General features: G+C 34.5%; 1 protein-coding gene across 1 annotated transcript; it reads left to right on the forward strand.

Moving 5' to 3' along the window:
* The first annotated feature begins 700 nt into the window (after positions 1 to 700).
* LOC130796712 (protein NAP1) lies at positions 701 to 25,541 on the forward strand. Its single transcript, XM_057659084.1, has 24 exons — positions 701 to 876; positions 1,641 to 2,017; positions 2,123 to 2,197; positions 3,461 to 3,541; positions 4,074 to 4,154; positions 4,312 to 4,394; positions 5,224 to 5,308; positions 7,360 to 7,485; positions 7,726 to 7,833; positions 8,102 to 8,146; positions 8,220 to 8,362; positions 11,451 to 11,583; positions 13,841 to 13,954; positions 14,151 to 14,229; positions 14,631 to 14,824; positions 17,764 to 17,909; positions 18,261 to 18,342; positions 18,457 to 18,567; positions 19,969 to 20,094; positions 20,173 to 20,306; positions 20,380 to 20,476; positions 22,372 to 23,363; positions 23,639 to 23,839; positions 24,852 to 25,541. Exons 2-24 carry the CDS (start codon positions 1,715 to 1,717, stop codon positions 25,330 to 25,332), a joined length of 4,020 nt encoding a protein of 1,339 aa, XP_057515067.1. The 5' UTR covers positions 701 to 876; positions 1,641 to 1,714; the 3' UTR covers positions 25,333 to 25,541.
* The last annotated feature ends 505 nt before the right edge of the window (positions 25,542 to 26,046 follow it).

Below are 26,046 nucleotides of genomic sequence, written 5' to 3' on the forward strand. Positions count from 1 at the left end.
TTTTATAATCATAAGAATAAAAGGATTATTTTGTTTACAATGTTAAAGAAATGGCTTTATATAACTAAATTTTACCAAATAGTATCGGATAACAAGCTAACACATTTAGTTAGTCAAATCAGCTCATAAAATCAGTTAGTTAAATCATCTCTCTCAATCAGTTACCAGCTATCATGTATTTGTCAAACACGTAAAATGATACAACTTACTCTAAATTTACAAGTATTTTCATGCTATCGATATTTAGAAAGCAAGACGGAGAAGTTGTTAAGAGTACTTGCACAAATCAAAGAGTACGTTCTCATTTTTCATATTCTTTTTAACGCTATTAAATGCACTGTTTTATTTAGATATAATAGAAATATACTCTCTTCTATTTATTCTAATAGTTCTATTTGACTGGGCACATTTGCAATATAATAATTGTATTATTAATACCTCAAATTATGCATAATTAAAAATTGTAAAAAGTTGATATTAATAATCTTTACACAAATCAGACAACATCGCACTTGACTATGTTAGAATTTATATATTAAGAACAAAATAAAAGTCAAGAGTGATCGATAAACTGTATCAAAAGTCAAATGAGAATATTAGATTGAATACGATGTTATATAAATCAATTATTAATAAAAATTATAATAAAATTAATATTGGACTATTGGTTGGTGAAGTAAAATACTCAATTTTAGTATCACTACTCTAACAAATCCTTTCAACTACTTGCACAAACTCTCAATTCTTCAACCGTAATCAATACTCCATTTTCAACTTTCTTTTCCAAACTCCATTTCCTCATTCTTCAATCCAAATCTACCACATTTCGTTGCATTCTTCTCCTCAATCTCGACTTTCCTGCCGCTATTGTCAAATGTAAGTTATTCTTCTACTACTGCTGATTTGAATCTCTTTTCTCTTCACTCTTTTTCCTAATTTCAGCTGCTTTTTTGTTGAATTTAAATTCATGTAATTACTACTTGTACTGGAATTGCGTTCACTCTATTTGTACTTACTATTTGATCAATTTATTTCGTTTTTTTCTACTGAAATGGATTTCTTGGACTCGCTATCAGATGAATGTTTCTCCATTAACTATCATTCTTCTATAAACAACAACATCCGTTACCCCAATGAATTACCTTTCTTCTATGTTTACTTGATTTCATGTATTGGATTTGAATTTTTTTATATGTTTTCGGAATCGCCATTTCTTTATCACATTTCGTGATATTATTTCTATTTTAGGATAGAAATCCTAATAGAAATCCCTGATATTGCGTTTGAGTTGCAAGTAGAAATTCCTGACATTGCTTTTGAGCTGCAAATAGAAATTTCTGATATTTCTTTTGATTTGAAAATTATTATAGCAATAATAGTGGGCTTTTTAATAGTACATCAGTTATAATAAAACAAGGCTGCATCTTGTAAAGGCTTATGAGCCTCTCACCGCGGGATATAGGCCGGGTCAACAGGAGAACTATCCGCATTGACAGTAAAATCCAATTTGTGACCGTTACTGCACCTGTGAAACCGTATTTTTCCACTATAGCCTGAGTCAATTGGGTCTGACGATGTTTTTGGTGACATCAAGACTAGTTGTTGTCAACTTTAATCTTACATTTGCCAGATTTTTGCAGACAATTTCATCATACAATCAAAGCCTAATACCTGACTACTAGTACCTCACTTAGTTTTCGGGTGGGGTCCTAAAATGGCTACACCGATGGCTTTGAGGAGCTATAAAAGTATGGGTCCAGACACTCAAGCTCAGAATTCTGGAGGGTCATCTATCAAGGGTTTGAATATTCAATATGTTGTACAACTCACTGAGGTCGGAGAAGGTCTCATGGCCAAAATGTATAGACTCAATCAAATTTTAGATCACCCGGATCCTGTCAATCATTTTTTCTCTGAGTCTTTTTGGAAATCTGGTGTCATTCCTAATTTCCCGAAAATATGTACATTGGTGGCAAGGAAGTTCCCTGAGCATACCAGCAAATTACAACTTGAGCGTGTAAGTTGTAGCCTCTCCTTTGCTTATTTATTGCTCTTGTTATGGATATATGATGAATGGTGATTGATATCGTGATATCTATTATTGGTATTGGTATTGATGCAGGTTGATAAAGTCGCTTTTGATTCATTAACAGATGGTGCAGAGGTCTATCTCCAGAATTTGGAGCCCTGGGTTCAGGTTTGAACTTTGTTGATCGTATTCTTAGTCTTTGTTTTCTATTACCTATTTTGTATCCATGACCATGTAATTAGTGCATTTTTTCTATCCTAAACTTTAAAGCTATTGTTGTGCGACAAAGGAAGTAATAATCGTAAAACAATGAAAACAATATAGGGATTCAATGCAAACAATAAGAAAAACACACCAAGAATTTACGTTGTTTACTATTGATGTGATAGCTATGTTCATGGGCGTCGAGATCAAAAGTTTTATTATAAAATTGCAAGATTACAAAGATGAATTAAGAAAATCTTTTTCTCAAAAACCTTTTGTGTTTCTAGTAACCCTAACTCTAATTTTGGGAGGGGTTTATATAGTAAACCTCCTTTTGGAAGAAATTAGGGTAACAAGAAATCGAAATAACCAGCCAAATTGTGAGAAAAACATAATTGCTCCTGACACGCTCCAAAGCCGAGGGACGATGACTCGGCGTTGTCTTCTGGAAAAAACTCAAGTTCAGAGTCCTGCAGCCGACTTGTCTCACCCATGACCTCCATCAACGCCAACTTGGCGTTGGTTACTGGAGACATGCCTTTTTGATTCATCTTTCCCATGTTCATGACCCTAGTTCGAGTCATCCAAACACCAACAGTTTTTCCGACTCTTTATAGAGGTTCCATTGAAGGTTTTGTTGCAGTGTACATAGCTTCCCCTTGCATTAAAAGTGAGACTGTTTCAATTAGAATAGCTTAATAAGTTGCTTTGATACATTCTTATAATATTTCAATGTCAAATATATCATGAATTGTAAATCTTTAGCTCTATTAAGTATGACGTGCAATTAGTGTGCTTGATGCTTGTGGAAATGGCATTTCCTTAGCAAGTACTCATTATATGGTTCATTTTAAGAAAATAAGTTCCTTGTAATTGTTTTCTAGCAAGGCTACTCAAATGTTGTTATACAACGCATGGGCGAAGCCACATGGGGGGCTGGTTGTGGCTCGGGCCTTGTGGCCCATCTTCGCGGTCCATTTTTTAAGTTTGGCCCCTGCACATCTTTTGATTATATAGTATTAGTGTAACTATTAGAGTAATAAAATTTGGTGGTTTAGTGGTAAGAGAAGCTTTAATATTGCATGTGGTTATAGGTCAAGTCTTCTTATTAGCAATTTTTAAAAGTAATTTTGCTTCATATATTGGCTTCGCCCCAGTTAACATATGTATGAGAATTCATAAAAAAGTCTTGGTGTAATTGTGATTGTCATTTTTCTCCGTGATCAGCTGCTTCTTGATTTGATGGCATTTCGAGAACAAGCACTACGTCTTCTACTGGATTTGAGCAGCACAGTGATTACCCTGTTGGTTAGTATTCAAAATATGTTACTACCTCTGCTTTTATTTACCTTTTTTTTCAGGGTGTTCTTTTCCTCCCTCTGTGTGTGGGATTGTAGGGTCTATGTCTCTTCAAGTTGAATCTATTTTCAGATGACATATTCTGTGCAGATAACTCAGAAATGAACTCTAGCCTTCAAGTTGGTTGATGCTTGTGAATGAGCTGGTCTAGTAGTTTTAACAGTAGAGTGTTCTTACTTATATTATTATTCTTATCAATCTCTTTAGAGACATTGGCTTTTCTCCTAAAGAGATTATGTGAAATTTCATAATTATGATAATAACGAGGAGTGTCCATGAAGCTTTCATTTTATGTAGCATGGTTGATGTTTCTAAATTTGTCGTCTCTAGCACTTTTAAACGCTTATGGTCTAATTATTTTCTTCTTTATTGTCAAAAACTAAAATCTTTATTAGAGATACATATGGACCCATGAAAACCCTTGAAATTAATGACTTCCTGGCCTCTAAATTAATCTCTAATCAAGCAATGTCTCTTGCAGCCTCATCAGAACTCATTTATACTGCACGCTTTCATGGATCTGTTTTGCTCATTTGTCCGCGTGAATCTATTTTTTGAAAAGGCAAGTGCTTCATCTTAGTATACTTTCTTTCTCAAATTTCATTACTTATATTTGTGCTTCTTTAAAATATATTTCTCTTGATTATGGACCTTTCCGTACATAAAATTTTGTAGGAACTTTTAGTTTCAGTACTAAAAATTTGTTGCTTTCACTTTAGATACCTGGGAAAATGTTGCTGCAGATGTACAACCTTCTACATGGAATCTTGAGGAACGACCGTGATTGTGATTTTTACCACAGGCAGGTTTCTTGCATCACTTTGATTATTTAATTAGAGGGTCTGGTCTACATATTTATTTCTTCATTGAGTTTGTTTAGTTTACATGTGGAAGTTTTTTTTTGTTTTTATGATTTTGTCTATTGCTGTCTATCATCTTCTTTCTGATCTCCGGTGTGCATATCAATATAGTCATCTTGCTTGTTGAAACTTCTATGCAATATTTCTCTTTTCTGAATGTTTTTAGGAATATTAGCTCTAATAAGTATTTCACATTTGAGCATTTATTTTTAATATTTCTATTTCCATTTTAATATTATTCAGATTATTTGATATGTTTTCATGAAAAGCTTCAAAATTTGAGGAGGATAAGGGAATGAGATAATATGTATGTTATAAAGTTCTATTTGAGTAATTTTCTTTATAGTTTGGACTTTGACATAAAGAAATATTGTTCTGCCTAAAAAAGGAAGAGACTGGAAGAATATTTGTAGGAAATTGGCTCATGGCCCATGGATGATGGGACATCCCTGCTTGAGTATAACTTGAATATATTTATTTCTTTGATTGTTCATTATCACAAAACATTACATTCATTTGGAAGTCACTTTCTAGGGTGATAAATAGAATTTTTTAATGGGAAACATGAACAATTTTCTGATTCAGAGATGAGTTGTATGCCATATTGTCATTAATGTGAGATTTTTTAGTGTGGTTGACAAACTATATGTTTTAAATAGCTCCAAAAAAAAAAAAAAATCCTAAAAGTTCTCTTATTTCCTTTGCTCCATAGTTACCTTTTGCTGCACAAACTACGTTCAGCCTGATGGTTTTTCTTGTTGCGAATTGCAGGCTGGTCCAATTCATAGACTCGTATGATCCACCAGTCAAGGGGCTTCAGGTGGACTTAAATTTTGTCAGTCCACGTATCGGAGAGGTTGTATAACCTTCTTAATCTGATTTCATACAAAGGAAAGCTTTTGTTTATTCAAGAGTGAAATTTGAAGCCCTTTTACGTAGGCTTGTATAGTAGAGGCATTAAATCTATTTTGCGTAGTTGTTACACTTGTCTTGTATATTCGTCTTGCCAAAAATGCCTACCATGGTATAGCCTTTGCATTATCTAATTTTACTCATACTCATGTATATATTCCAGGCATGATACATGTCCTAGTATTTGACTTGGCTACTTCATAAAAAATTCGATGATTTTAGCTCAAAAGTGTCCAATTGTCATATCCAAGCTACAAAATGATTAGCTATTTGAAAAGATTCCACTAAATAATTTTTTTTTAAAACCTAGGTCTCAGGTCTAATTGGAGTTAAGTATCTTGTCTGCACAACTTGTTTCGAAAAGCTCAATTGCTCAAAACCAATGACCAATATCTTACCGAGTGCTGTGTTTAATACTTGTTAAAATGGTGGGGAGAAATTATCTTTTTCAAGTGGCTACATTTCTTTGAAATAGATTGTTTGCGTTTCTATGTTTTCAATAGTCTGCTTGTGGTTTTATGTTTTCAATAGTCTGCTTGCTGCTTTTCTTAGTATGCAACTCTACGTATCCACTTATGGGAGCAACTCTTGGGTTTTATTGCTGTTGAAGTGACCATAGACTTTTTTCTACTGTAATGTTTTATTGTCCTATCTCTTTTAGACATTTTCTTTTTCATACGTTTTTTCTTCATCGCTTGCAACGTAACTGTGGGGCATAATTGTTGCTTTATTTTTCAACTAGTATCATTTAGCCTTGATAAAATTTTATTATTTTCCTTCCTAATGAGCTCATGACCAAAATCTTTTGGTGCCTCTTTCCAAACTCATCATTCTCCATTTGCTGTTCTAATCTCCATGTTCCAGTCTTTTTGTATAAATAAAGCAGAAATTTTGCATTCAGAAACTTTTTGGTGATAGATAGAGCAGGAAATGCCATGCAACACACCTCTTTTTCGACTGTACATGATCCAAAAAATGTGAATATTGTTTCCAATCGACGGGATATCTTAATTTTCAATCTCTACTATTAGCTCCTTATTAATAAACCAAATTATTATTGTATTTCAAAATACATCTATGATGTAGAATATTTATATATTTATCCGGAAGAATATCTTGCCAAATATTAATGGAACCAAAATATTTGCTGATTTGTTGAATATTTTTCATTTTAGCCTCATGATTTTTGGCGGGAAAAAACATGGACACGTATTGAGATTAAGGGCTTTAGTGTATAGAATATAGATTTTCAAAAAAAAAAAAACAAAACCCATTTTGTGATGCGATACCGTTTCATAAGACATCCATCCTAGCCATGTTTTGGAGTAGAAATATGTTGTTGACATCATGTACGTTAAAATATGAATGCTCTGGTTTTCATACTTGTACAGAGCGATTGCATTGTATATAAGCAAGATGTCGAGACTCAAAGATATGCTCTGAGACTCTTTATCTTCTTGTGCTTGCACTCTCTAGGGGTGTGACTATGTAAATGTATATTGTCAAAAGATTTACATTGTGATTATAATCCTGCTATGTGATCTTATTATCACAAATTTATACTACTGCTGCTTTGGGCCTTACATTGTGTATTATATTACTACATGTTTAAGGTGCTATAAAATGAAAGCTTTTAGGGCCATGTATTCCCAATATATTAGAATTAGAACTGAATTAAACATCGTAGAACTAAATTGAACCTTATACATGATGAATACTAGATAAAAAAAGTAGTGGGAAAACTTGAACTGAACTGAACTGACCTTGACGTTCTTGAACTTAAAGAATTGTACTGTAAGAAATTTTAATAAGCTAGGTGACAAGTCCTTAGTGAATGGATCACCTCATGATTGTAAGGAGTTAGGATACTAATTCTTCCATTTCGTTTTCTCTAGAAAAGGATTTTCAGTCTACTAAACTTCTTGTGACTATATGTTAACATTTAGTCTTGTATGATGCTACTATCCAAAATAATACTACTTGATATGTTTCTAGGTTTTAGAGGCTGTTGGGCCCGTTATTTTTTTATCAGCAGATACTAGGAAGCTTAGAAATGAGGGTTTTTTGAGTCCCTTCCATCCTCGATATCCAGATATCCTAACAAATTCTGCACATCCAATGGTAAGTGTGCACCTTCTGTTCCAATTCCGCTGTACTATTCTAAGCTTTTTAAAATTTAGTATATTTATGAAAGAGCTCTCAGCTACTGAATTTCTGATAGATGGAACTCAAAATCTTATTGATTTTACAGAATTATCAAACGATGTTGCTTCTTTTTTCTATCGTGGATTTTTTTTTCTATTCTTGTCAATAACGTGATCAAACAGATGCCATTTTCATTTACTCATCTGCGCATGGCAGAGAGCTCAAGATCTTGCAAATGTTACTTCGTATCGGGAGTGGGTGCTTCTTGGATATCTTGTTTGTCCAGATGAACTTCTTCGTGTAACCAGCATTGACATTGCTTTGGTACATTTTCTGTCTGAATTCTTTCTGGTTTTCCCTCATGGATGACAAATCTGTTGAGATAGATAAAGCATTGAGCAAAAATAGATAAAAATGCTTGTGTGTGCTTTTGAATGATGATTTAAATCATTTAAAAGTTAAGCCTAACCCTTTTGATGACAATATGATGTTTTTTCCAGTGTTTATTCAGTTTTTTCTGGCTCGAGTTTATTTCATTTTTAATCTTTTCCTATTATTTCTTCCTTATTACAACTTTGATAATGATTTGTAGGTTGTTTTAAAAGAAAACTTGATTCTCACGTTATTCAGAGATGAGGTGAGTTTGTCAGTTTGATTTTGGAGGAAGTTCTTTTTAGATAGCTAATGAGGGTAGAATTACCTATATGTAGCATATACTACTGCATGAGGATTATCAGAGATATGTCCTACCTCGCATATTGGAATCAAAGAAGATTGCAAAAGCTGGCCGTACAAAGCAGAAAGAAGCAGATCTTGAGTATAGTGTGGCAAAGCAGGTTGAAAAAATGATCAGGTACGAAGTTAGTATCTCACTATGCTTTTCAATAAAAGAAATATGTGCTTATTTAATCTATAGCCTCAGTTTCCTCTTTTGTCGACTTGTGTTTATTATGCTACTGAGGTTGTATTATGTTGCATTATATAAGGTACATTTTCTGAGTGATTTTAGGTGTATATAGGCTCATACCCCTGCCGTGTAAAGCTTAATAGGTTTTTCATCATCCTTCCATCTTATGAGCATGCTACAGCAGACCTTGCACATGTATGCAATTATGTTTTCATACTGAATTTCTAAATGTTAACTTCAGCTCTCATTTACTCAGGAAAACAGAACATTGTAAGAACAGAGTGAGGGAGAAAGAGAGAAGATATCGTGTCGTTGAAAAGAAAGGTTTAAATTTTTTTGTTCAAGTTTCACAATCTACTGAATGACAGTTAGAGAAACCGCTTTTCGAGAATCTCATTTTATGCACCCAGATAAATGCTAAAACTGTTGTGGTTGTACAGTCATTCTTATAAATCACAAAATTGACTTGTGAAAAGATCCTTGTGTTTTCCCATCACCCAATAAATTTCAGAAAGCTTTTTGTAAATGCATCTGACAAAATATGCATTCCCAGAAAGTGATTCGCTGAAGCTGTTTGGTTTCATTCTTACTGTAGTTTACTGCAATGTCACGATACAAATGCTTCATAGCTAGAAGGTAGAACTCAAGATTGTATGCAGCCTTGAACATAAAGTTTTTTGCAAATGCATCTGACAAAATCTGCATTCCCAGAAAGTGATTCACCAAAGTTGTTTGGTTTCGTTCTTACCGTGGTTTACTCTGGCACAATCCAAATGCTTCATAGCTAGAAGTTAGATATCAAGATTGTATGCAGCCTTGCACATAAAGTTGGAGATAGCTCTATCTGCTCAATCCCTATAATACCAAGATGATCCACCCCAAACCTCCTATATGGCTCACTCTGCCAAAATCCAGATGGAAATTACAATCAAAGGGTACATGGGACAGTACAGCTTTCTGGTAGAGACTGGATGACATGGTGAAGTTAGTTAAAATGAGAGGGGAATGGGAGAAATATGACCTTGCCAAGATCTAGGAATTTCCTTGTAAGATCATTTTTACCTTTGGGGAGATTTAGCCTCAAAATCTTCCTACTGCTTTAAGCATTCCTTTTCAAGATAATGATCAATACAATCCCCCCCCCTCTCTCTCATTTTCTCCTTTCAAATCACTTCAGAAAATTTCCTGTTCATAGCAGGGTTGTTTTATTTAACCTCTTCAACTGAGAGTTAACTTGTTTTTTTTTAAAGATATTAGAATACTAGTTTTAAGAAATGATGTTCAACTCAGGTTTGTTCTCTTCAACTTACATCTACTTATGTTAGCTTAGTTTCGCAATAATAAGTTCAATTCGACAATTGTAAGTTCAGTGTGGTTTGGTACTTTTAAATATAGTTCAGTACTAATTAGTTCAGAATGAACTCATTTCACTTAAACTCAATAGTAATAAGTTCTGATCAACTAAACAATAATTATCTCAGATGACTTGAACACTAATGGGTTTGGTTCAATTAAGCACCTATAAGTTCAGAGTTAAGACTTCTGACAGTCAGTGAAGCTCAACTTATATAATTTCAAATCAATTCAATAATAATATGTCTAGATGAGTTTAACATTAATGGGTTTAATTTAATTAAGCACCTATGAGTTCAGAGTTAAGACTTCTGACTGTCAGTTAAGTTCCGCAAATTTCAGTCAGAGATGAGTGTTGTAATTCGAACCAGATATAAACTTGGGATTTGAGAAAGATTCTCTTTTGGGAGGCTTGTTGGGTGGGTCCTCCACCTCTTGCTGAGTTGTTTGCTAAACTATACTGTCTATCCCCCCATCATTTGATCCCAATAGTATCTTTTTACATTTGGGATGGAATGACTGTCATTCTATAGTGGTCCCTCTTTCTTCATCATGCCCCCCTCAAAAGAGATGTAGATTCTATAGTACATTTATCATCAATTCTTCACTCTGTACAACCTTCTTCTCGTCCTTATGAAAGAATTTGGATTCCTGATCCAGCTAAAGGTTCTCATGTGCCTCTTTCTACTCACAATTAGTGAGCCCATCACAAAAAAATGATCCTCTTGTGGTAGCCGGTTTTATTTGGAAGGCTAAATCGCCTTTTAAAGTTAGGACGTTGGCTTGGCTTATGGCTTTGGGCAAACTAAACACAATGGAAAATCTTCTTTGACTCTCAACCCTAATCCGTTTATCATGTGCCATAGTCAGGAGTTCAATGATCATTTATTTCTTTACTTTGATTATGCAAGAGAATTGTGGGATATACTCTTTCACATTAAAAAGGAATCTTGGATTGCACCACAACATATTTGTGATTTCTTGGGGATGAAGTTTTATGGTTTCGGCCAAACAATATCTTACATAATCTTTGGAATACATGTTTCTTGGCTACCATTTGGTCTATTTGGTTAGAACGAAATCGTCGCATTTTTAGAAACCAAAGATTTGTGTGTAGATATTATGTGGGAGAAAAATTATTTTGTAGCTTCTTTATTGATGAAAGCTTTTGGATGTTTAAATGATGTTTCTCGGGGAGATCTATATCAAATTCAAAGTGATCTTAGGGTTATTTTGTAAGTAATTTCATGGATGGGACATGTTGTCCCTTAAGTGTATCTTCTATTTTTATTATATATTTTCTTTATAAAAAAAAAACAACTCAAATACTGTAGAGTTTAGGCCAGGCCACATCAAGCCATCAGGGTTAGTTTTTCTCTTGCTTATATTTTTCCTTCCTGTTTTAGTGTATTTCTGTTGTATTTTTTGTCATGCATTGAAATATATAGAAGACTGGAGTTCTGCCTGTTATAGTTCTATTTTCCTTTCTATGTGATCTTTTTAGTTGTTGCATAGGTGAAGATTGGGGAAGCTTTTCTAGGAATTTATCTGTATCATGTTATTAGTTAAAAATGACACTAAATGGTTATAGGGTTGTTCTTTTTTTCTTCAAATGGCCATTGTTGTACTTCATATCTTTGTATCATGCTATATTGCATCTGACAGTTTCATCTTTTTCCAGTGAAGTGCATGACCAAGCGTTGGTGTATTGTGATGCTATACACCAGGAAAAAAGAATACTGCTTAAACAAGAAATTGGAAGAATGGTTCTCTTTTTCACTGATCAGCCTAGTTTACTAGCTCCAAATATTCAGGTATGTTAGAAGGTCAGTGGCTTTGTTTTTGGATTATTGAGGCCAGTTCATTTTGTCGTCATATGTGGAGTCCAAACCCATAATTTGTTTTGATTCAGAAAATTGTGCAAAGAACGAAGCCTGGAATGAAATTCGCAAACACATACCTGGATTAGTTTTGTTTTTCTTTTTTTTTTTTTTTTTGTATTTTCATAAATAATATGGACAATATTTCTTTCTTGCACAATTTCCAAAACGGTTATCTTGTGAACTACCACCATCTCCTGGCATCTAATGCAATTGCTGAGTAACAAGAATGAACAAGACATGAATATTATTTAAGAAAGCATCTTTAGCATAACCTTAAATGATTAAACACAAGATTTTAAGTATATTTCGCTAGCTCAGAATTTTTTTTAGCTCTACAAGGCTTATCAAATTGTATAAAGATTGCATCAAGAAACATGATTTTAAATCTAGACGTTTTCCAAATTTCCTCATAAATGTAAAGGAGTCATAGAAGTAAAGGAGGGAAAACATAGATGGTTTGTGGTTTGATGATATAATCTTCTATCAAATATGTGGAATACTTATTACTCATTCTAAACCCTGGGCTGCATTCCAAACCCCATGCAACCATACTTGATGCCAAATGTTGAACAAAACGCCCCCAAAGTGGTTCCTATTTTCCTTGAAACAAGAGTTTGAAAATGTTTGGCACCTGAATTATGGTAGCATTACTGTTTGACTAAAATTGAACCAGACTTGTCGGCACCTTGTCTGGTGCCTAGCATCAATATGTTAGGTTCATTATTGAACTACCATTTCAGAACATCAAAACATATTGAGGTTTCAACATTGTTCCTCCTCACCCACTAACACCCCCTTCACTCAAAATCAATGTCAGGAAACAGGATTATTTTGGTCGGTACTTATTAGATGCATCCTGCTGCTTTCACCACTTATATCCCTTTTTCTCATAAAGTGACCAAAATGTTTCTTCTTATTCTTCTCATTTTGTGATGCAATATATATATATATATATATATATATATATATATATATATATATATATATATATATATATATATATATATATATATAGGTTTTGGATCACGTGAAAACCAATTAAAGTGGTGAAAACTAAAAACAGGTGTACATAAAGCTTAAATGGTGTACACATTCCTATGAAAATTTTGTAAATAATTGGATATTTTCTAAAAGGTGTACATAGATGCTTGAAAAGTATACATATTCGGATGGCATTTCTGTAAATAATATAAACCTTTTCCTTTACAAAAATATGTACACCCTATAAGACAGTATGTACACCTGTTGCCACAATATGTATATGTCAGTCTGGTTATCAGTTTTCACCACTTTAGTTCTTTTCACTGATCCTGCCCCTATATATATATATATATATATATATATATATATAGGGGAGGGATCCAATGAGAAGGGTGTTGAAAATGAGAAGGGTAAGAAGGACTTACACCCTTGATTTCACTAAAATAAAAAAATCTATGGTCACGATTATGCCAAAAACACATAATTGTAAAAGTAACTATGTTACACAGAAAAGTAACTATGACATAAATTTTTAGAATGCTCTTACTTTATAATATTGTATCCTTTATTGTATATATAGTAACAAAACAAAATCAAACAAAAATCCTTCTCATCCTTATTTTAAAATCCTTCTTATTTGATCTTTTATATATATATATATATATATATATATATATATATATATATAGAGAGAGAGAGAGAGAGAGAGAGAAGTTCAAATGAGAACCATCCTTATATGAGAACCGTGAGAACCAATTTGCCGGACAAAAAAGTGTTACTTTTTTACTAAAAAGGTGTTATTTTTGAGCAACAAAGTGTTACTTTTTTTTGAAAAAAAAAAGATACTTTTAGGCAAATAAATGTTACTTTAAGAAAAAAATTCTGAATAAAAAATCACAAATAGGTGTTACTTTTTACATAAAAAGGTGTTACTTTTTGAGAAAAACGTGTTAACTTATATTTATATTTTTTTTTTGAAAGAAACAGTTTTTTGCTAAAAAGTACCAGATTTTTTTAAAAACAAAAGTAACTTTTTTTGTCCAAAAGTTGTCCTTTTCAGTGAAAAATAACACATTTTTATCGGAGGAATTGGTTCTCATGGTTCTCATATAAGCTTGGTTCTCACTAGAACTTGACCCTATATATATATATTTGTGTGTGTGTGAAACTGACCTATCTGACGTCTCTTTTTCTCCAATTTTTGAAGATGGTATTTTCGGCCCTTGCATTAGCTCAGTCTGAGGTGATATGGTACTTCCAGCACGTAGGAATTATGTCATCAAAGTCTAAAGCTACTCCTCATTCGCTACCACTGGAAACGGTATGCATATTCTCACCCGGTCTCGCTGTACATTTTTGGCTGAATTTGGCAGCCTGGGTAGTTGAACTATCTGAGGGCTTATAACATAACAAAGAAGGTTCTTCAAAAAAATTTGTATTTGAGTGATTCCCTTTTTGTTTGAAAATCCACTTTTCTGGTAATTTTTCTCTTTTGCTTCTTAAAAATTGGATTTCAGGACACAAGTGATCCAACTATCGGATATTTATTGGACGGGATGGACCGTCTTTGCTGCCTAGTTCGCAAATATATTGCAGGTTGGCCTATTTTCTGTTAGTTTAAAGAAAAAATGGCTACCAAGATTTACTGGTGCCAAATATTGGTACTTTCTATGATGAATAAATTAGTGAATATTTGATTAATTAGTCAAATGTCATTCAAAAAAGATTATGATGATCACCATAGTATGATGATTGTGGATATCATCTATTATCTATTTGAATAATTTTAATATTTAAGGGAACATGGTCAATATCCTCTCCCTTGGTGGAATCATACTGTGATGTTATCATGTTTGAAGTTCTTTTTCCCTCCTTTTCAAACTTACTCCTGAATATGATCCAGTGAAGGTTTGAAAATTTATGAAAGATTGTCTGAATTGTTTTCTGTTGCTTCTACGATCTAATTAATGTATGGTGTTTTCCATGGTGGAGTGCAGCAATCAGATGTTATGCATTATCATATTTGTCGTCTTGTGCTGGTAGAATTCGTTTTTTGCTGGGAACTCCTGGAATGGTGGCACTTGACCTTGATGGAAGCTTAAAGGGACTTCTTCACAAGATTCTTCAGCACTTGGAAAAGATACCAAAACCACATGGTGAAAATATCTCTGCAATTACATGTGATCTCTCTGTAAGTATCTTGGAAGCTAATCTTATTCTCCCCCCCCCCCCACCCCAACCCCCATCTTTTCCTCTGTTGTCTCAATTTTGTGACCATTTTTAAAAAGTTACTCTTTGATTGACTTTAGTATCTTGTGCTTTGATAAATTCAGACAAAATAACTTTTGGGCGATTTTATGATCAATCAGGCCAACAATTGGCTGTTGCTTGTGCATCATAATGTCGGATATTTTCTTTATTTCTAATAAATTCCTCGGTATTGATCCAATGTCTCATAAGTCTCATTTCACCACATGTACTTGTACTTCATGGTTCAAATTATAGAACTACATGCACTTGGAAGGTTTAATTTGAATGCAACCACTTATAAATCTTATTAGGTTTTAAGATCTTGGAATGGAATGTGACTATAGGTTATGCTAAGAATGTGATAACAAGTAATTGAGGTAATCTAGTAAAGAGCTACATAATAAAGGAGACAAAGTTAATAAACTTTCTTTGTACAAAATGACATCTCAATCATCTTCAAGTATTTTAATTGTAATATCTTCTAGACCGGGATTCCCAGTCGATACTCTATAATGCATCACTGCCTTTATGATATAATCTTGGGTGAAAGGAAAGGTTGAGTTGATGATCTTCACCACAATCCCATTTGCGCTAAAATTTCTATAAAATAAAGCATCTCCGCAGAGAGATGGGTAACATGTTCCCTGATGTATGCTAAATTGATTGGATGTCCAGAGGTTCAAGGAAGAACTCAGAAGGTGAAAATATCTAATATGAAGGAAACATACCTTACATTCCTGAAAGTTCTTGAACACGTATTTTTGAAGGAGAAACTTTCTTATATGAAGTTTCAGTGCAATGTTGGCTTAGAAATGTGAATGAAACCTTGCACTGTTGCTTACTTGATATTTCCTGTGAAAAATGATGACGTATATAATATTGAGATCATAATAAGGGGAAAAACCAAAATCCAAGAATGAAACATGGTCTTATTTGAGTACTTCTGGAATAGATCTACTTGGTATCCATTCAGATTTTTATGCAAAATAAATGGATTTTATTTTATAAGATCTCTAACGTAACTTTTTTGTTGTGACGGGACTGTCTTTCCTGAAAGTTCAGTCTGAGAGAGGTATTCAGAATAAAAAACTGAAAACTGATGGTATTTGATTCTCGTTTTATTCTGCATTCTGTTGTAAGGGGGTTATTAAGGAATCATTCTGGTGGTTGCTTCTATATTTTCTCTTCAATTATTTGCAGAATCCTACTTTTCAGTTGCTAATTTCATTCAGAAACGGTTTTTCAAGAGGTTTTGAAGTTTTGTATGTATTGCTGGCTTTGATTCAATGCCAAAATTGTTAATGAATAAATTGCAGTTGCAGAGAGTGAAAGAAACACAACTTTTGACACACTGTATTAATATGTAAAAGGGTCTGTATTACCATTTACAACAATATAAAAAGGAAGAAAAATGGGCCTAGCTTTTGACCTGGCTAAAAGCCCTTCCTCAGATTGAAAATCTCTGTATGTCAAGCACAAGAAGCTCCCCCCACTGCCGTGGTATGTACTTGACACAGCTGCTGAAACTGTTTGATATTGTGGAGACCCTCTAAGTCGATCTTTTTTCTTACATATATAGTTATTTCACTAGGGGTGAACGAGGCTTTGTAATCAGTCTGCCTTGTTGTTTGTGAGTGCTGTGGTTTTACTTCAAGAGGAATGACAAGATTTTTCTTAATATGTAAACTCTTAATGCTTAGTGGGAGTTTTGTGATTAGTTTCTCTTCAAATCCATGCCATGAAGGCTTTTTGTGGACTTAAGTTAATTAATCTGCAGCATGATATCATCCTCACGGTTTGTATATTCTATTTTAATTTAATTGTGAATGTATTGTTTTTCTTTGTTGGTTATTGTGTGTGTAATGGCGGTTCTTTATGCGTTCTAAATCTAAAAGCTGGAAGCCATGTTTATTAAACCCAGTTCAAGCTTATCCTTAATATTTTTTCTGCGAATACAACTCAATCAAGCAGGATTATAGGCAAGTTCAGTGATAAAAAGCCTATGTTATCGACCTATGCGAATTTTTAAGCTTTCTTGGGCAACAGCTGATAAGCACTATCTAAGTGGTCAGTTGGGACTAGGCACGAGGCATACAAAAGTTGATAAATCATCTCAACTAAAAAAGAAAATTGCTTTGTGTTTTAAGTACTAATTCTTACTAAAATCATCGTTACAATCTTACAACTTACAAAGACTTCCTAGATCTAAGATCACCCTTGATGTTTTCTAGATTCAACTCTTTTCTCATTGTCCTTGATCTCCCTCACGGCCTCAGTACCACTTATTTGCCAATTTTTGTGATCGTGAGACTATTGAGTTCATAGGTCTTGTTATTATTATCGTATTAATAAGTTTCAGGAATATCAGATAAGAATTATTTAGTTTACTTGTTAACCTAATGTACGTCAGTTATCGGTAGAATATATGCTAAGAAAGTTTCAGGTTAAAAGAACAAACCTTGCTCTCTTTAGAACACATTGCAACTATTTGCCTGAGCTACTTGGCATTTTTATTGTTATTTCTGGAAATGAGTCTCTTTTGTAATGTTGTATCTTCAATAAAAGCATACCCTTCTATTATTAGTAGTCAATTTTAGCTTTATATTTTTCCATGCTATTGCTTGCATCAAAATGTCTAGCTACATGATAATACAAAAATAATGGTTTTCTTCTAGGAGACACCTGCATAGAAGATTATGCATGCTACTGATGGTAACTCACCTAAAATTAGACTCTACAGCATGTTTTATTTACATAACCAGTCTCCATTCCACACTGCATTCTTTAGTGTTCCTCGAGTATTAGAATTATGTTCCATACTCAGTTTCATAGTTTTATAAGACAATTTTCTATCGCTTACCTTCATCATTTTTCTTTCAGGATTTTCGTAAAGATTGGTTGTCAGTATTGATGATTGTCACGTCATCTCGATCATCTATTAATATTAGACATCTGGAAAAAGCTACTGTTTCTACTGGTAAGGAAGGCTTATTGGCAGAAGGAAATGCTGCATATAACTGGTCCAGGTGATTGTGAATTCTTCAACTTTCTCTTCAATAATTTTCATTTGAAACTACGCTGCCATGTTTAAGGAAAACAACTTTATGCAATTAATGACTCATATCCTGAATGTACAATGTTTTGGACCATGACACTTTATCTGAAACTACATTGTGGTTCTATTTTCTTTGAAAAAAATCAGAAAAAAGGAAAGTGAAAAAAATGTATGTGGTTCTTTATCCTGAATTTCGTGTACAGTAGCAAAGGGCAACTTAGGATTTACCAATGGTGCATGTGTAGACCTTGTAGATTTTGTGTTGCTTATCCAAATCCCAGTGTTGTGCATGAATAAATTTTGCATGTCAATGAAACTGCAGATGCGTTGATGAGCTTGAATTACAGCTTGCGAAGCATGGAAGCCTCAAGAAACTGTATTTTTATCATCAGCATCTTACTAATGTGAGTCCCACCTGGTTTTCCCCCTTTTCCCACCATAGAGAGTAACTAGAACCTTTAATTTTTGTAGCCAATAGATTGGATCTAGGATATGTAGACTGATGTATGTTGATACAGGTTTTCAGGAATACCATGTTTGGCCCTGAAGGACGTCCTCAGCACTGTTGTGCGTGGTTAGGTGTTGCAAGTAGTTTTCCGGAGTGTGCTTCTCACATTGTTCCTGAGGAGGTATTCCATTGACTGACAACATATTTATAATACCAACACAGTATTATCTTCATATTCATTATGTGACAAGTGAAAAAACAGGTCGTATCACCATATCGCAACCGTATTGTATAGAGTTTACCGCAATTGAAATACAGGCCGCATTGACCTCGAAATCATCAGTATTGGCCATGAAATCCGTTTTGCAACCATTACCGCGACCTTGACCAAAATCGTATTTTTGCACTATGATTGTGTCTACTGTTTACTAAGTGATTTGATGTTTGACGTAAAAGTGAGACTTGGTTAGCAAAATTTAGATTTATAATCTTAGGTTATTTCACTTTAATAGCTTTAGTAAATATGTGTTTATATGGAGAACCATCAGATTTTGGATTTGTTTACACTGGTAGCATGTCATTAGATTATTCTTTGATTAGGAAATTGTGAAATATTTTAATCTTTTCCCAGGTTGATTAAGGGGTGTTTTTTTACTGCTTCATGCTTTGTTCTTGTAATCGAAAATCATGTTAAAGTGCTCGCAATGGTTTATGAATATATTAGCCGTTGAAGAAGACTTAAAAGTTCCCATTTCTTGTGTATAATTCACAAATTACATTATGCTACTCCACTTTGTAAAGATTTTGGATGATCTAGAAATGTTATCGCTTGCCCTTGTTCTCGTGGCCTTTTTTCTCAACCCCTCTCCTTCTCCTTGTTTCATATAAAGTGGTTCTTGTTGATGCTAATTTTTGGAGTCTACCTTGTCTTATTAAGAGGACTTGATCGGTATAATGAAAGTATCTTCTTATTCTTGTGTCTTTCTGGTTACATTAATTTGTATATTGCATGCTTTCAGTATATTTGGATTGGGTGCAGAGAACAATAATTTTATTTCCTAATTTTTGAGAAGTAAGATTGAAGCAACACTTTGTGACTTTGTTAGTTAGACATTGGCTCGTCTGTTTGGCTGGAGAAGGGAATTTAGTTTTGAATCAATGGTTTTCTAAACATTTCCTTGATTTGGACTGTGGTTTTGGAGCTATGTTCAATGTACCACGAAGTCATGGAGATCAGGTATGTGTTCTAATGAAGTTTTTTGGAATGGTCTAGCTGGGACAAGGAACATGTTCTTAGGTTTCCATTACCAGAAGACTTCAATTAGTAGTGTTGAATTGGTACATAAATCTTATGAGCTGAGACATCCATTCCATCAAATTTATGCAACCTACTTGTACGATCTATTGATAATAATTTATTGTTCGATGAAAGCATTACAAGTTTCGTGAAATATAGATATTGTTCAGATGGGAGCATTTTGTACTTCGTTTTGTTCATTTATAATAGCTCTGGACTCTTGTTGGTGGGTTGATTTATCTATAAAATTGTTCTAGAAAACATTAAAGATTGTGTATGATTCAGGTTACAAAGGTTGGACGGGATGCAGTTCTTTATGTTGAGTCTCTGATTGAGTCGATCATGGGTGGACTTGAAGGTTTAATCAACATTCTTTGTTCGGAAGGAGGATTTGGTTCACTGGAGATGCAGGTTGGTACAGAATACCAATTATTTGATTTTTGTACTCAAGATTTTCTTGTACCATGATATGGGTTATGTATATTTCAGCTTCTTCCGGAGCAAGCAGCTGTTTATCTGAATTCATCATCAAGGCATTCTATTCCAGGAAGCAAATCCCCAAGAGTAATATCTGGAATGCCTGGTCATGAGAGCTATCCCGAAAATAATAATTCTATTAAAATGTGAGGTCTTTCTCATGTGCTAACTTTTAATTCTGCCTAACACTGGCTGCTATATTGATTCCTTTTGTTTCAGGCTAGAAGCTGCTATGCAGAGGTTGACTAATCTCTGTTCCGTACTGAATGACATGGAGCCCATTTGTGTATTGAACCACGTCTTTGTTTTGAGAGAGGTGAGGTTTTTGTTTACTTATTTGGTTCTTTTTTGCTTTTGACTTACAAATGTTTTTCTGTGCTCAGTTTGTGGGATGTGTTGGAAAGTTGTATTTTTCTTTGTACTCTAGGTATGTATTACGGATGAGTAAGAGTCTCCAATTCTCCATGCTGAGATAAACACTTCTACTTTCCACATTTCCTCCTGTTGACGTCATAACTAAAAAACAAGGGGAAAGGAAGGTCCGGTCTTACAATTAGAACCTTTTTTGCCAAAATTTATTTTGGTCTCAACTATTGTCCTTGTGTTTATTTTCAGTTGAGCTTGTTACTTGGTCAGTATGTGGTTACAGGTAGGTTGGTGGCATTACAACCACTTATGGTGCATTTTTATTTTAATAAAGTCTTTTAAAGAAGTCATCTTGTCTAACCTGAGGGTGAGAAGTTCAAATTAAGAACTTCAATGTTGCATACTTGTGGCAGGGATCTTTGAGCCATTTCATAATCATCTCATCAATGTTCATAGATAAACAATTGCATTTTCTAGAGAGCCTCGACAATAATCAAATTCCAAAGCATTTCACCATTCCTCTCCATCCATAAAACTGGAAATTGCAGTAAAAGCCACCCAATTATTCGATGATCTGCAGTGGTTTTCTAAGTATATACATAGCATACCACTTAAAAAACATTGTGCTGCAGTGAGGATCCAGCTTTTGATGCAATTTTTTATAGGTTTCTGACAACTGCTTGTGAAATCTTCAAACATGTTGCCATTTTCCTAAAGTATACCGAAGGCATTTACCTAACGCTGCTCACTTTTTAGTACCTTTAACTTACAAATTTTTGTAGAAGGAAACAAAGTTTTTGGGTTTGTATTAGTTTATATGTGATTAGATAGAAGAGTAAGAACAAATTGGGAATGTCACATACTCGCATCTGACTGCAGCATTAAAGACTGGATAAGGAGACAATGACAAGTATACCAAACATATAAGTAAGCTCGTCTGATTCCCAATGTTGTGGACACTTCTTAACTTGCTGTTCCAGGATATATTGTTACTGAGACAATTATAAGAACATAATAAACTGGATGAGTATGTCGAATTGCATTTTCCAGGAGAGTATGGATGTCTTCTAAAATTATTGCAAATTTGCGGTTTTATTTTATGATCCAATCTTAAGACTCCTTCCAATTCGTAGTAAAATATCTTTTTTGATGGCCTTGTATACAAGTTGTTGGACTCTAACCTGCTTTCAAATAAATTTAGGTCTCCATGATATGTTCTGATAGAATCATTCCTGAATGTGCATTTATTTAGAGTCAATATCAGAAAGTGGATATTGTTTGTGATGTAAGTTATTTAATTGTGTATGTTGCTCGTAATTTCATTTCTGTAACAATTCAAATCAAAGGGAGAAGTGACATGTTATTAGGGCTGGTTAATCATGTTATCCTAATGGTAAAGCTTACTAGAAGTGCAGAAATCCTGTGAAAATATTGTGCAAAGAGAATGTTGCATGTAACGTGAAATTTTTGTAAATCAACCTTAAGCAAGATTTACGCCATGTTTCTCTTTGGTTTCAGCATGATTCTTGGAGTATGCAAGCACAATGGCTGATCAATGTCTCCTTTAAAGTTGGATTATATCAGGTGTCATACATTTCTATGAGGGAATAAGGGAAAATGTAACAAAAATAGGCATTTTAAAGCCTTGTAAATCTCCTTAGTATGTTAAGAGTCAATAGAATAATACAAACAAAATCACTCCAGCTGAAAAACTATCTGCATACATTTTACTGCCATACCAATGCTTTGGTAGAAACCTCATAGATGATGGTCTGTCTTATATTGTATTTGCCTCCTGTTTAGAATATTTGAGTGAATCTACTATTTTTCCTTATAATATGACAGTACATGAGAGAATGCGTCCTTGGGAACTTTAGAAGAAGACTGATTTCACTGCTCAAGACTGATAGCGACCTTCAGCGTCCATCTATCCTGGAAGCTCTAGTTCGCAGACAGATGAGTATAATTCACCTTGCGGAGCAGCATGTCAGCATGGACCTTACCCAGGGTGTCAGAGAAGTAACGCTTGCTGAAGCCTTCACTGGACCAATGTCTTCCCTACATTTGTTTGATAAACCCACCAATTTACAGACAGGATTAGCCGCTGAAACTATATGCAACTGGTATGTTGAAAATATTGTAAAAGACGTATCGGGTGCTGGTGTATTATTTGTGCCTGCTCACAAATGTTTTAGAAGCACTAGACCCATTGGTGGATATTTTGCCGAGTCTGTAACTGATACTAGGGAGCTGCAAGCTTTCATTCAGCTATTTGGTAGTTATGGAGTTGACAGGCTGAAGCGAATGCTGAAAGATCACACAGCTGCGCTTTTAAATTGCATTGGCACTTCATTGCGGTCAAATCGTGATATCTTAGAAGCTATTGCAGGGAGCTTGCATGCTGGTGATCGCATGGAAAGTGATGCCAACACAAAGCAGATTGTAGACTTGGACACAGTGGTGGAATTTTGTATACAAGCAGGACAAGCGCTTGCTTTTGATCAGCTTATTTCAGAAGCTGCTGGTGATGTGCTCAAGGAAGATGCACCATTGATATATTCTTTGCTAGAAAGTATTGTGCCACATTTACCTAAGGAAGTCCCTGAAAAGAAGGATATAAGGAGGATGAAAGAGGTGGCAAATAGCATAGGCACCTTAAATGATCATGATACCGAGTTTGTCAGATCAATCATGGAGGATATAGGGGCCAGTAATGAGACTTCATGGAACCTATTGCCTTATTTATTTTCTACTTTCATGTCGTCAAGTATTTGGAATACAACAACATTTAACGTTGATACAGGGGGTTTCAACAATAACATCCATTGTTTGGCAAGGTATACATAATGAAATTAAGAATTATTTACCTCACTCAATCATCCAAAGAATTCCAAATCATTATTTCTTCCCTGTAGCCTGTGTTCTTGTTGAACCCCTTTTACTGGTGTGCTTCTGGAGTTGTATGTTGATTAGTTGACAGTTTGAATACTTCCATTTTTATCCCTCTTCTCTAAATCTATCCATCAAACTTTTCTCATTTGCTTGTTACTTAATGTAATCTGGTGGATACTACTTTGATTTCTTTCTCATAATACATTGGTTCGTTCTACAGATGCATAAACGCAGTGATTGCTGGAAACGAGTATGTCAGAATGGAAAAGGAAAATCAGGTGGCAAACGGCCATGTTGATGAGAGTCTTCAAAATCAAATGCAGAGCTCATTAACTGCTGAAGCAAGTGCAAAGTCCAGTATGCTGCTTTTTGTGAAAATGTCAACTGGTATTGTCCTGGACTGCTGGAGTGAAGCTAACAGGTCTGGTCGTGTTACTTTCTTCTAGGTGTATGGTATCCTTGTCTGCATTGGTTACGTAATTTTACTTCCCCGTGCAAGCTGTGTTAATCTTGATAGATTCAACCTATTTATTTTTTTATTTAAAAATTGGATCAATTCCTTTCGTTTTTCTCTCAAGGGTCAATTAGAGAACAACCTTTGTTATCACAAGAGTAAGGTTGGAAAATCCAACCCCTTCAAGCCCCGTCTAAGTGGGAGCCATTTCATGACATTGGGGTGATGGAATGCACTTAAATCAATTCATAAAGTTGTGCGAAGGCTCTCTTTCATTTTCATCCTTTTAAAAAATGCATGTGTTAAAGCAGGTAGCGTATGAATGAGCTTTGTCAGTAACACTTAGGCCATCTTTATAGAAACCAGGTTACGTGTTTATTTCTTTGCTTCAGAACCTATGAAAGTTCCAAGTTGAGATTGAGGTCATAGTAAGCTAGCTTTCTGGTAATACTGTCTATGATTACCTTTTCTTTAATGCTCAATGATACTAAAATTTGGAGGAAGTTACCTCCAAATTAATTAATCAGTCTCGAGAAACGATTTTTGTTATGTCTAGAGGTAACTGACATCCTGAATTTTAAACTTCTGATTGTGAATAAATCTAATGGAAGTCTTGACTCCTGCTCTCCATGGGACCTGAGTAATTGATAATTCAGATTAATTGGCAAACAGAAAGGAAATAATCTCTTCTCTTGGATGAGATGCGACAATACTTTTGACTATTTCAATCGTAAAAGTCTTACCATGACAGTATGACACTGTGGGACTTCAAGAATGTTGGGTGGTATACTGGCATGTTTGAAGGTCCCAACCTGCCAATACACACCAGAAATGATTCAAAACTGATATTAGGATTGGTTCACATGTATATAGTTGTGTTTCAAATTGTAATTTCCTGGACTTGTACTCCTCATACTACAAGTAAACATAGAACTTTGAAACCTTGGTCGATTGATACTTCTTGCGTTTCTTTTCGCAGATCTGATCTAGCACCCAAGCTTATATTCCTGGACCAACTGTGTGAAATATCTCCTCATCTCCCTAGAAGCTCATTAGAAGCGTGTATCCCATATTCCATTATCCGCTCATTATATAATCAATACTACGGGATTTCTTCCTCGTTACCATTAACTCTACGAAGCCTATCACCTCGCAGCTCACCTGGAGTTTCGCTCATGCATAATTCTCCAGCATTTCGACACCTCAGAAATGACTCAACTCAGCCATTTTCTGATCAGTCAGGTTATTTCAAACAGTCTTCAAGCCAATTATATGAAGCCGATAGCGGAAGTGTCCACAGTAATGATCGGAGACACAGAAATTTGCGCGGGTCTGGACCTTTGGATTACAGTTCAACCCGCAAAGTGAAGTTCAGTGAAGGATCAACATCAGGAAGCACAGGACCTAGTCCTCTTCCAAGATTTGCCGTGTCAAGGTCTGGTCCAATCTCATACAAGTAGGAATATAGCAGTCTAATCTTGAATTTAAGATGTATGATCTAAATGAAGTACCAATGATTAGTGAGTTACAATTGGTATTAGATGTTTTAGTTATTCGCTTAGTTAAACCTTCCCAACTTAAGTCGAGACGCTGCACTTGCCGTAGTTACTGTATAGGTGTACTATGTAAATTTTAAGTTGCAATTGCAGAGTTGAGTTTACTGCATGAAGTTCACTTCTACTTGATCAGTTTACTTCAGGAATTTATCCTCAAGAACTACATAATCCTAGTAATTTACAAACCAATTTTCTTTAACCCAAGGGGGTACCCAAGATTTTGTTTGTTTGTTATTCCCTTTTCTATCATACTTTTTACCTGGCCAAGCCTTTGTTATGTCATCAATCTTTGCTAAAATTTCTCCCAAAGGCTATCACGTTTCTATTGAACTTGGTGCGCAATTATATTAAAAGAAATTTCACATGGTAGCATCCAACTTTCATGAAACGCCAGTGGTAGTATTTTGTAAGATTTTTCCACATGGTAAATCCAGTTTATGCACTATCTAACTACCGTAGCATTTTACGTTAAATTCTAGTTAAATTCCGTTTAATTCATTATTTTGTAAGATTTTTCCACATAGTAGCATCCATTTTTGCTCTCAAATGTTTAATTCACCATTTTAACGTTTAATTCACTGATTAATTTATCAACGCCCTTAAATGTTGTAACAATTA

Source organism: Amaranthus tricolor, chromosome 1, assembly GCF_026212465.1.
Source record: "Amaranthus tricolor cultivar Red isolate AtriRed21 chromosome 1, ASM2621246v1, whole genome shotgun sequence".
NCBI classification, from domain to species: domain Eukaryota; kingdom Viridiplantae; phylum Streptophyta; class Magnoliopsida; order Caryophyllales; family Amaranthaceae; genus Amaranthus; species Amaranthus tricolor.

Coding starts and splice junctions, on each gene's coding strand:
- LOC130796712 (XM_057659084.1), top strand. CDS start 1,715: ATGGCTACACCGATGGCTTTGAGGAGCTATAAAAGTATGGGTCCAGAC. Junction 18,568..19,968: donor CTCACATTGTTCCTGAGGAG/GTATTCCATTGA, acceptor TGTATGATTCAG/GTTACAAAGGTTGGACGGGA. Junction 20,307..20,379: donor AATAATAATTCTATTAAAAT/GTGAGGTCTTTC, acceptor CTTTTGTTTCAG/GCTAGAAGCTGCTATGCAGA.